Source organism: Salvelinus alpinus, chromosome 30 (assembly GCF_045679555.1).
Source record: "Salvelinus alpinus chromosome 30, SLU_Salpinus.1, whole genome shotgun sequence".
Classification (NCBI taxonomy): Eukaryota; Metazoa; Chordata; class Actinopteri; order Salmoniformes; family Salmonidae; genus Salvelinus; species Salvelinus alpinus.
Genome location: NC_092115.1, coordinates 24,119,949 through 24,133,170, shown reverse-complemented (window position 1 = coordinate 24,133,170; position 13,222 = coordinate 24,119,949). Strand labels below are relative to the sequence as shown.

The window sequence follows — 13,222 nt, the reverse complement described above, 5'->3', positions numbered from 1 at the left end:
AACCAACTTAATTCCAGAACTTTAATTCCATTTTGCATTGATTAGAAATCTCCCACTTTACTTGTTCCACATGGAGCCTCTGACTGTGATTTGATTGACCGACAATAATAACAAGCTACACATGTCAAACGTGTAGGGTACTGGTGCGTCTTTTTTATGGGGCGCATTCATAAAAACTGTCATAAAACTATTACAATTTAGAATGTAATGGTCTATCCATGTAGACAATGTTGCAATGCAGACAATTATATTACATTTTAGACAAAGCCTTTAAAAATATATATAATAATCAAAAAACATTATACTCTCCCAAGTAATTGTATACTAACCTCCGTTTGGATATTTCAATATTCTAATAACTATTTCCATCCTTACTAAATACCTATCAGCAGGGCCTGTCAAAATCTTTTGGTTTACCTCCGATACAAAGCTATGTGGATGATGATAGCTTATCAGACCATGAAGGGAGGCTGTGCTAAACCATGGCTAAGTGATGCAAATGTGGAATGCTTCAGGCTAATGTAATGTGCCACATTTTGACTTGACGTACACTGTTGAAGTGTGTACGTAGCTCACTGCATAGAAGATTAAGAGAACCTTGCATTTATAAAATCCTGATTAGAATTTTTAATAAATAGAACCATAAATAGAACCCTTTAACGATGAGTTGGTTACCTTGAGAGAGTACCCACTGGTTCAGTTTGACGTGGTACAGGATGGACCTCAGCCGCCATTGCTGGATGAGTGGGTACCCAGAGACCTCACTGTAGTTTACCATTCCTGTAAGAGACACAACATATCAGCTATGATTTTCCATTCCAGTTAACAGTGCTTCAAAGCATAACATGAAAGAGGTAGATTAACAAAGAAAATAACTAATGTTAAGGACAGATAACTTGTACTGCACATTCGCAAATAGCGACTATCTCTTATGCAACATACAAACAGTGGCTGTCGGTGACAGATCCTTAATTCACTCTCTGATGGGTTGGAAAAATACTGATCCACACAAAAGACAATCATATAATGGTATCAAGCACTTTGACTTGATTACTAAACCACCAGATAACAGAATAGAGAAAAATCATTCACATTCTGCCTGCCTACAGAGGCTTGACGAAAACCTTAATTGGTTAGTCCATCAAAAATGTTTTTACAGATGCCTTGCTTCTTATGGTAATGATTGACTTGGTCAGCTTGTTGTGGATAAGAACAAATCATTGATGGCAAGAAAAGCATAACAAATGTGGCTATGAAAATACATTGGGACATGGCAACATTCATCATCCAAATCCTTTCTCCAGATGAGATGAATCATTGCTATTCTACCTCTGGTTTCGGTGCGAGTTAAGATCCCTCACACTTCACCATATGTAGCGTTGGCACGGTGATAAATCATCTCATCTCCTATGGCAACTGTCAGCAATGCTGAGCTGTGAAAGATATCACACCCATATATCAATGTAACTTTCCCTTCATATTTTAAACATCTGGAAGATATCAAAAGCCACAACATATCCTTGAAGCTTTGAGAGCTGCTACATCGTCGGTCAAAATATCTGCGAGACATAAAAGAGCACATTCAGGATGTCATGGAGTAATTCACAACTGTATGAGGACATTCTGGGCCCATGTCACAACATATCACCCTTCTAGGAGGCAACTACATGTTTCGACGCCCAGAGGAGGACAGACACTGAAAGATACATTTAATTCTACTGAAAGTACTACTGAATGAGAACTGTAGTATTGTATTGTCAATGTGGTATCCTATTGGTATTGAGTGATTAATGCCAGAACTTACCAATTCACGACTGTATGAGTACCTATCATGCTTCTGAGAGACACTAAAATATATACTTTTTGTTTTCATTACTAGTGAAATGAGAGCCGTGTTGTCCTATTGATATTGTGTGGGTAATTTGTGTTCCCCTGGAAAGAACACAAATACTGTGTAGAGGATCATTGTCTTTCAGTATAAATAAGGGGTAATGCATGCACTGTATTTGTAATTCAGCTAGAGAGCCAAGTGAAAATTGTGCCGGTAACCGTTCCTTTTTAAAGCTATTCTCTGGAAATTAATCGCTTGGCAGTGGCTTGACATATCGTATGAACTTGATGAATAAGGCTCTAAATGTGATGTTCACGCATTGTCCTCACCTTGAACAACATTCATTTATCCCTTCTTATGGGAAAACGCTCCCCAAACAATACAATTCCTGGTTGTAGGCGCAGTGCTGCACCGTACCCGTCCCGTTATAAAATTAATAACAAGCCAAAACATATACAGGCTATATTCTTTCTTTTCAAAGGCCTTGTCTCCATTTACCCCTTGGGTGCTCTGCTCTCGTTGTCTGACAGAATGATTCATATGACTGAACTTAACAGTCTCTACCTAGCAAACCAAAATTGGTTCTGTGAAAGTTCCCAGAACATTCGTTAGGTCACGGCAAATGGTCTCATAACACAAAAAGTGTCCAGTCGTGCTGATGATTATAGAACATTTGTATAAAACATTCACCTGATGTTGCAAAAATGTTCCTAGAATCTGTTATGTAAAGGTTCCGAGAATGTTTCATTAGGTTGTGGGAGTCTGGTGAGAACATTGTGGGGACATCACAAAAGAGATGTTGACAAAACAGAAAAACTGTCGTTATTCAGATGATTCTACAATGTTTTTTTAAGGTGCAAAAAACATTAATCTGATGTTGCAAGAATGTTTCCAGAACACATTTCAAATCAAATCAAACTGTTTGTCACATGCTTCGTAAACAATAGGTGTAGACTAACATTGAAATGCTTACTTACAGGACCTTCCCAACAATTCAAGGAGAAAGAAAAGAGAAATAATAGAAAAGTAAAACACGCAACAATAAATACATACTGAGTAACAATAACTTGGCTATATACATGGGGTACCAGTACCGAGTCGATGTGCAGGGTACGAGGTAATTGAGGTAGATATGTACATACATATAACTAGGAATAAAGTGACAGTAGTAGTTCGCAGCAGCTTATGTGACAAGTCCAAAAAGTTTGTGCAAAAAGGGTCATTGCAGATAGCTATTTGGTTAACTATGTAACCCTTTCCTGCAGTCAATGACCAAAAGTGCCCTCTTTGGCCTCATGAGTGGAATGTTATTAATATTTTTCATAATTCTATAATTCATGAAATAAAAAACGAAAATCCGGTGTATTAACATACACTAGAATGAACATAGATTGAAGAGAGAAAGAGAAAATACACAAATCAAGGACTAGGAGGCAGAGGAGATCCGAATATCAAACCCAATGTGTAACCATGATGGAGCTAAGATCTAATACCCTGAGGGCACTTTTAAATCTCTGTGCCACCACGGCCAAATCTTTTTCTAGAATCTTCTCTCAGGAAAATTCATAGCGACAACCACAGGTGGAAGTTATCTTATGGCTCATAGAACCCCAGTAACTATGGGACCCCATGTTCAATTTCACTCTTGAATAAGTAAAAGAATGAATGACTGAGGGAAGATGTGGAACATTGGGAATTACCAGGCTGACACTCCTCCACTAATCTAATGGGAAACTAAATGTGCGTCCCAAATGGAACCCTATTTTCTATATAGTGCACTACTTTAGACCAGATTCCCCATAGGGTGCACTATGTAGGGAATTAGGGTGTTATTTGTGACACATCCTAACAGTAATATAGCAGCAGAGCCCCACTCTTTCTCAGGATACTGACAAGAGAACTAAAGCCTATAGGAGGAGCAAAATGTTAGCTCTTGAAAAGATGTATGGAATGGCTGTACATAATGCCTCAATAATCCAATGGCAAAGTTAAATGGTAGAAAATGATCATATACAGTGCATTCGGAAAGTATTCCCCTTTTCTCTCTCATTAATCTACATTCAATACGCCATAAAGACAGCAAAAACTGTTTTGAAAGTTTTGCACATTTATTAAAAATAATAATACTGGAAATATCTAATTTGTTGGAAGGTGAACCTTCACCCCAGTCTGAGGTTCTGAGCGCTCTAGAGACGATTTTCACCAAGGATCTCTCTTTACTTTGCTCTGTTCATATTTCTCTTGATCCTGACTAGTCTCCCAGTCCCTGCCGCTGAAAATCATACCCACAGCATGATGCTGCCTCGACCATGCTTCACCGTAGAAATGGTGCCAAGTTTCCTCCAGACGTGGCGCTTGGCATTCAGGCCAAATATTTTAATTTGTATTTTTTTAATTTAACTAGGCAAGTCAGTTAAGAACAATACTTTTTTTACAATGACAGCCTACCCCAGCCAAATCCGGCCGACGCCTTGGTCACCAAGGCCCTTCTAACCCGATTGCTCAGTTTGGCCAGGTGGCCGGCTCTAGGAAGAGTTGGTGGTTCCAAACCTCTTCCATTTAAGAATTATGGAGGCCACTGTGTTCTTGGGAACCTTCGAATGCTGCAGAGATATTTTGGTAACCTTCCCCAGATCTGTGCCTTGACACAATCCTGTCTCGGCGCTCTACAGACAATTCCTTGGACCTCATGGCTTGGTTTTTGCTCTGACATGCACTGTCAACTGTGGGAGCTTATATAAACAGGTGTGTGCATTTCCAAATCAGGTGGAAACTAATCAAGTTGTTGAAACACCTCAAGGTTGATCAATTGAAACAGGATGCACCGGAGCTCAATTTCGAGTCACATAGCAAAGTGTCTGAATACCTACAGTTGAAGTCGGAAGTTTACATACAACTTAGCCAATTACATTTAAACTCAGTTTTTCACAATTCCTGACATTTAATCCTAGTAAAAATTCCCTGTCTTAGGTCAGTTAGGATCACCACTTTATTTTAAGAATGTGAAATGTCAGAAAAATAGTAGAGAGAGTTATTTATTTCAGCTTTTATTTCTTTCATCACATTCCCAGTGGGTCAGAAGTTTACATACACTCAATTAGTACATGGTAGCATTGCCTTTAAATTGTTTAACTTGGGTCAAACGTTTCGGGTAGCCTTCCACAAACTCCCATAATATGTTGGGTGAATTTTGGCCCATTCCTCCTGACAGAGCTGGTGTAACTGAGTCAGGTTTGTAGGCCTCCTTGCTCGCACACACTTTTTCAGTTCTGCCCACACATTTTCTATAGGACTGAGGTCAGGGCTTTGTGATGGCCACTCCAATACCTTGACTTTGTTGTCCTTAAGCCATTTTGCCACAACTTTGGAAGTATGCTTGGGGTCATTGTCCATTTGGAAGACCCATTTGCGACCAAGCTTTAACTTCCTGACTGATGTGTTGAGATGTTGCTTCAATATATCCACATTATTTTTCTCCCTCATGAAGCCATCTTTTTTGTGAAGTGCACCAGTCCCTCCTGCAGCAAAGCATCCCCACAACATGATGCTGCCACCCCCGTGCTTCACGGTTGGGATGGTGTTCTTCGGCTTGCAAGCGACCCCTTTTTCCTCCAAACATAACAATGGTCATTATGGCCAAACAGTTCTATTTTTGTTTCATCAGACCAGAGGACATTTCTCCAAAAAGTATGATCTTTGTCCCCATGCGCAGTTGCAAACCGTAGTCTGGCTTTTTTATGGCGGTTTTGGAGCAGTGGCTTCTTCCTTGCTGTGCGGCCTTTCAGGTTATGTCGATATAGGACTCGTTATACTGTGGATATACAGTGGGGAGAACAAGTATTTGATACACTGCCGATTTTGAAGGTTTTCCTACTTACAAAGCATGTAGAGGTCTGTAATTTTTATCATAGGTACACTTCAACTGTGAGAGACGGAATCTAAAACAAAAATCCAGAAAATCACATTGTATGATTTTTAAGTAATTCATTTGCATTTTATTGCATGACATAAGTATTTGATACATCAGAAAAGCAGAACTTAATATTTGGTACAGAAACCTTTGTTTGCAATTACAAAGATCATACGTTTCCTGTAGTTATTGACCAGGTTTGCACACACTGCAGCAGGGATTTTGGCCCACTCCTCCATACACACCTTCTCCAGATCCTTCAGGTTTCGGGGCTGTCGCTGGGCAATACGGACTTTCAGCTCCCTCCAAAGATTTTCTATTGGGTTCAGGTCTGGAGACTGGCTAGGCCACTCCAGGACCTTGAGATGCTTCTTACGGAGCCACTCCTTAGTTGCCCTGGCTGTGTGTTTCGGGTCGTTGTCATGCTGGAAGATCCAGCCACGACCCATCTTCAATGCTCTTACTGAGGGAAGGAGGTTTTTGGCCAAGATCTCGCGATACATGGCCCCATCCATCCTCCCCTCAATACGGTGCAGTCGTCCTGTCCCCTTTGCAGAAAAGCATCCCCAAAGAATGATGTTTCCACCTCCATGCTTCACGGTTGGGATGGTGTTCTTGGGGTTGTACTCAACCTTCTTCTTCTTCCAAACACGGCGAGTGGAGTTTAGACCAAAAAGCTCTATTTTTGTCTCATCAGACCACATGACCTTCTCCCATTCCTCCTCTGGATCATCCAGATGGTCATTGGCAAACTTCAGACGGGCCTGGACATGCGCTGGCTTGAGCAGGGGGACCTTGCGTGCGCTGCAGGATTTCAATCCATGACAGCGTAGTGTGTTACTAATGGTTTTCTTTGAGACTGTGGTCCCAGCTCTCTTCAGGTCATTGACCAGGTCCTGCCGTGTAGTTCTGGGCTGATCCCTCACCTTCCTTATGATCATTGATGCCCCACGAGGTGAGATCTTGCATGGAGCCCCAGACCGAGGGTGATTGACCATCATCTTGAACTTCTTCCATTTTCTAATAATTGCGCCAACAGTTGTTGCCTTCTCGCCAAGCTGCTTGCCTATTGTCCTGTAGCCCATCCCAGCCTTGTGCAGGTCTACAATTTTATCCCTGATGTCCTTACACAGCTCTCTGGTCTTGGCCATTGTGGAGAGATTGGAGTCTGTTTGATTGAGTGTGTGTACAGGTGTCTTTTATACAGGTAACAAGTTCAAACAGGTGCAGTTAATACAGGTAATGAGTGGAAAACAGGAGGGCTTCTAAAAGAAAAACTAACAGGTCTGTGAGAGCCGGAATTCTTACTGGTTGGTAGGTTTTCAAATACTTATGTCACGCAATAAAATGCAAATTAATTACTTAAAAATCATACAATGTGATTTTCTGGATTTTTGTTTTAGATTCCGTCTCTCACAGTTGAAGTGTACCTATGATAAAAATTACAGACCTCTACATGCTTTGTAAGTAGGAAAACCTGCAAAATCGGCAGTGTATCAAATACTTGTTCTCCCCACTGTAGATACTTTTGTACCTGTTTCCTCCAGCATCTTCACAAGGTCCTTTGCTGTTGTTCTGTGATTAATTTACACTTTTCGCACCAGAGTACGTTCATCTCTAGGAGACAGAACGCGTCTACTTCCTGAGCGGTATGACGGCTACGTGGTCCCATGGTGTTTATACTTGCGTACTATTGTTTGTACAGATGACCGTGGTACCTTCAGGCGTTTGGAAATTGCTCCCAAGGATGAACCAGATTTGTGGAGGTCTACAATGTTTTTTCTGAGGTCTTGGCTGATTTCTTTTGATTTTCCCATGATGTCAAGCAAAGAGGCACTGAGTTTTTAGGTAGGCCTTGAAATAGATCCACAGGTTACACCTCCAATTGACTCAAATGTTGTCAATTAGCCTATCAGAAGGTTCTAAAGCCATTACATAATTTTCTGGAATTTTCCAAGCTGTTTAAAGGCACAGTCAACTCAGTGTATGTAAACTTCTGACCCACTGGAATTGTGATACAGTGAATTATACGTGAAATAATCTGTCTGTAAACAATTGTTGGAAAAATGACTTGTGTCATGCACAAAGTAGATGTCCTAACCAACTTGCCAAAACCATAGTTTGTTAACAAGACATTTGTGGAGTGGTTGAAAAACGAGTTTTAATGACTCCAACCTAACTTCCGACTTCAACTGTATGTAAATAAGGTATTTCTGTTTTTTATTCGTAATAAATTTGCAACCATTTCTAAAAACCTGTTTTCACATTGTTATTATGGGCTTTTGTGTGTAGATTGATGAGGAAATGTTTTTATTTAATCCATTTTAGAATAAGGCATTAACAACAAAATGTGGAAAAAGTCAAGTGTTCTGAATACTTTCCGAATGCACTGAATGTTATTGGAATAAATCACTAGGACTACCACTCATCTCTCCTTGACCAAGTCTTCTCATATGAATAATTTCCATTGCTCCTCAATACATAAGTCTAATGTCATCAGTTGAAGGGCTCTCATACAGTATTGCATAAGTGGTGCCCTCTCTTCCATAACCATATTCATTACAAAGCATACTCTACACCACAGCATCCATAGTACATCTAGGTAATATTGAAAACAATATATCCATATTTCTAAAATGTACTCTTTAAGAGGTACGTGGAGATGCACATTTTGTTTGCTAATTGAAACAAGAAAGGTTATATGGATAGTTTGCATAATGGACTGCAATCAATTCAAATCATATTGAAAAGATAAACTCATGTTAATGCATTTGTTACTCAAAAGGTCAGATATTCAGAGCAGGTTATGTGATAAGTTCAGGTTTAATGGTTACGCTTAAGATTAAGGTAAAGTTGACCAACATGGAAGGTTATTTGTTAGACCACTGCAACTGAAGATATTCTGAACACTAGCTTTCCACTCTTCACTCAAGTTTTGATTGTAGATGGGCCAAAGTAACAAACCTGGTAGGAGACCTTGAAGCCCCATAAAAGGGATGAAACATTGAAACTACAACAGTAGGAACTTCCTACATTTAAAGAATCAAACTAATTGAGGCCATTCATCAATCAGCATCAAAGACTTTAATTAACGAGGCAGATGCTGCTCATACTGAGGTTGCATCCCAAATGGCATCCTATTCCCTATATAGTGCACTACTTTTGACCAGAGCCCTGGTCAAAAGTGGCTCACTAAATAGAAAATAAGGTGGCATTTGGAACGGAACCTGAGTTTCTTAAAAAAATTCAAGGTGAAACCCTTTCCATTTTAGCATTGCTGAAGGTAATATAGGAACTGTCAATGTATCATAAACTATCTCCCAGATACCTCTGTGCTTTAGTGGTCACTAGGCCATATGCTGCAGCTTTAATTGAGAGGGACATGGGGAGAAGGTGTCTCTGTGTCACAGTATGAATCACTGCCATTCTGCTTACGTCAATGATCAAACCACCAACCACCAGTTCAGTTCGTACCGAGCGCACCAAAGACTTTCCAAATAAGTATTTGTAGCCTACTATAATCCTGACACTAGAAATAAACAACCATCTCTAACTAGACTGTAGTGTCAGTTAGTATACACTTCTGAGAAATGATTTCCCTGTGTTCTGTCACGTCTTACAGAAACTGAGATCTCTGTCGGCGTCTCCTCAGAGGAGGCCTGTAGATCCCAAAGGAACAGGTGCTCATCATGATGGTAGTCTTTGTGAGGGGCCACCCTTAAGGTCCATGCTCCCATGCTGGGCCCCCACTATATTAATTATCACATCTAATGCTGTCAGTTAATTAATTGACGTTTACCGCAGGAAATGAGTCAAGCAATTCCATATGATTAATCAGTGTCAAAGAACAAATTAAACCCCAAATGTGATTAACATTGAGGGCTGCATCCAAATGTGAATTTTAATGGAGCTTGGCTTTTTCATGTACGCCAGAAATTAAGTTTTACTACTCACAGGTATAACACGTATTCATACAATGCTGTTGTCATGGAAATATATCCGTGTAACTATACACCAGGGATCATCAACTAGATTCAGATTTTTTCTTGAGCTGATGGTTGGGGGGCAGGAACATAATTACGAATAATTTGTAGACTGCAAATACATTGACCGCAAGTAGCCCAAACAAATATAATGTTTGACTTGCTTACATTTGTATACGATCACGTGTCGCTCTATTATGCATGGGAATACTTGGGAACAGATTTATTAAATTAAAATCACTTGGAGCTGATTTCCTGGTGTTTTTACAGACTTTTATGTCCAACAATAAATATTTAAAAATACTAAAGTTTTTTTGCTCAGAAAACTCAACCTGTGGGCCGCTAGTTGGGGAACCCTGCTATACTCCTACTACTAGTAGATTACTGCAGAAACGTGACCTTTTAACCTTTTTACCCGTGAGTTCCATATATCTCTAACGGTCGCCCTAGTGTGAGTTTTTTCATGTGCGGATGTCAGAATGCACTCACTGTTCCAAAATGTGATTGTTACGCAACAGGAAAGTTAACCAGCGCTGCCCTCAAACCTGCTAATTATCTATAGGCTATGTTTCAACTTGTCAATTTCAAATTCATTTCTAACAACTTTTATTTTCTAACAGTTTGAATTAAGGTGTGTTCCGCCTCCTCATTAATTCATATAAGAAGTAGCCCATTTCAATGTTGCGGACAATTTAAGGCTTTACTGAGTCGGACAAACTTCTCTCTTCAATGAGGCCAAGCACTTCGCCAGTGCTTGGCTGAAAAGTTGCCAAACTAAGTTAATATTTTTCAGGCAATGGGTGCAGCCATCTTTGACTTTGTTTATTTGTGCCTTATAGTGAATGGCATTGTGGGATAGGGAGTTTTCACTTGTCAAACAAAAACAAACATGGCTGCCATCATAAAGAATTTAGCCAAATCTCTTTCTAAACGATATTACATTTCTCCCTTGTGCTCACCAGAGATGTGATACATTGTAAACAAGTCTAGCTGTTAGGTCGCTAACTTGTTATTTAGACTGGTTTATGGAATGAGTTTGGCTGTGGATGTGTTCCGTGTGATGTTTGGATGACGAAGTTCACATTTATCTTTTACAATAAAAGGTGAAATTGAGGAATAAAGTTGTGAAGACTTTTTTCCATCAGTACAAAACATTTTTGTCAGATCCTTTTCAGACAACAATGCTGTTTAGACGCGTTTGGTGGATCATACGTTCTGTTGCTACAGTACCAATCACATATTTGCGATGGTACGCTGCATGGACCACTCAACAATGATCACAAATTATGTGATCGTACGTGTCAAAGGGTTAATAATATCAATGGTTTCAGTTTGTCTTTAAGAGAAAGACACATTATTTTATACAAAGGTAAAACCAATTAGGTGGGTCACCTTGGGTGCATATATTTGTCCTAGTTCACATATGTGCATGTGTGTATTATAAACATGTGTGAATAGAAAATGTGTTTTTGCATATCCCAACTGCCCCTGACACACCCTCAGAGAGTGGGGTCACAACCAGCCATTATCAACAGTGACCCTGGAGCAATTAGGGTTAAGTGCTCATAGACAGATTGCCCACCTTGTCAGCTCGGGGATTCAAACAACATTTTCTTTTTACATTTTAGTAATTTAGCAGACGCTCTTATCCAAATCGACATAAAGGAGCAATTAGGGTTGCTCAAGATTTTTTATCTAGTCGTCTCAGGATTCAAACCAGCGACCATTCAGTTACTGGTCCAACGCTATTAACCGCTAGGCTGCCTGCTGCCCTAGTAAAAGGTGGATATGTACTCCATAAAGTATATATTTGCTGAACAGGAAAAACGCAAATTGGCTAATTCCGTTAATTGTGAAAAGAAAATATATGTTGTAGCATGTGAATGCATGAGCAAGCCTGAGTCTGATTCCATATTAACATAGCAATTATCTTTGAAGCTAGGGAACAAGCTCAGCTTGTGTAGTAAAACTAGTTAACTTTATATACCAGTCTGTAAATTCAAATTGCCTTGGCAAGTAAACAATTACTGTAACTGTGCAACCAATTAATAGCACATGAGGAGAGGAGAGCGAGAGAAGGATCCTTTTAGAATGTTAAACATGGCTCTCCTAAGTGTGACACAATTAGGTTTGTACTTGGAAAACAGACAATGTAATTTTGTGGAATGTTAGTATATCTTAACTTAACCTTTGTTGCTAAAAATCAACTGCTTTATTTCACATATAATCGCATATATTAAGAAAAAAAAAGGGCGTCAGGTAGCCTAGCGGTTAAGAGCGTTGGGCCAGTAACTGAAAGGTAGCTGGTTAGAATCCCGGAGCCGACTAGGTGAAAAATCTGCCAATGTGCCCTTGAGCAAGGCACTTAACTATAATTGCTCCTGTAAGTCGCTCTGGATAAGAGATTCTGCTAAATACTTAAATGTAATGTAAGAAAACTCAATGTCTCACCTATTCCACACTCACTTAAATAAAATGACACTGGCTTCAAGGTTTTAGACAAATTGCCTGTCAGTCAAAACAACACTTACTGTCACTTTCATCATTTGTCAGGCTAATGCAGCTATGATAAGCCACAATGAAATTGCGAATAAGCTACCCAACCTGACTGGAGTGTTACAATGTATGTTTTAGTGATTTATTAAAACTTTTTCAACATAATTATAGAGATGGCATTTATTGGGAAATAAAATAAAAAAAGGACTGATGCAAATAAACTGAGCCACAGAATGGTTCTGTAGGAAAGGAAATAGTCAGAACATCTACTGAAAACAGGTACAAAACCGGTAAGTAAGGTAAGTAAGCTGACAGGAGCTGCTCATGGGTCCTGAACCTCCCAGTAGGGAACTGCAGCAGAACAGAATGCTATTAACACTGCAGGTCAAACCATGGCCAGCCAAGGATTGACCAGATAATATGGAAACCTACTCTGCCAGCTCAGGAACCCTCTTGACATGAGAGGGGGAAACAGTCAGGTTAGAAGCCCAGTAGCAGACACTGTAAATTTAAAAATGACATTTTAAAGGCTGAAATGCAAGAGTCTAAAAACACAAAATGATTAGACCGCTTTACTCTAAAGATATACCCAGACACAGAATCATATTCTATAAACTGATACAGTAATAGTTATATGGGGAGGTGAAACTGAAATGCATTGAACACCAACAGAAGCCCCTGAAGGCATGACCTTCCTTTCCTGCGTCAAGTTAATAAAATATAGATTATGTGGCGTCTCAATGCTGACACATTTAAAGGCAACCATCGTCTGGAGACACTGAGGACGTTACACCCCTGAGGGATGGCTAGAACAGATAATATGAAAATAATATTACTTCTCTTCAGTTGAGGGTCTACCAACAAACATATGACCTTGACAGCTACAACTTATCTCCTTATTGCTTAATTTTTATAGATCGATTTTCATTTTAATTAAGCCTCTTAATGTTAGACTCGTGGAGGCTGAGTAATTAATTTGGGTGAATGTCATTCCAGATGAAT

General features: G+C 39.6%; 1 protein-coding gene across 11 annotated transcripts in view; it reads right to left on the bottom strand.

The window, feature by feature from the left end:
- Positions 1-13,222, bottom strand: part of astn1 (astrotactin 1) — a 246,781-nt gene that overhangs the window by 110,175 nt on the left and 123,384 nt on the right. For all 11 annotated transcript variants that reach the window (XM_071377340.1, XM_071377345.1, XM_071377341.1 and 8 more), the window contains one exon: positions 676-780. In XM_071377340.1, the coding sequence (XP_071233441.1) occupies positions 676-780 (105 nt within the window). The remainder of the gene's footprint in view (positions 1-675; positions 781-13,222) is intronic.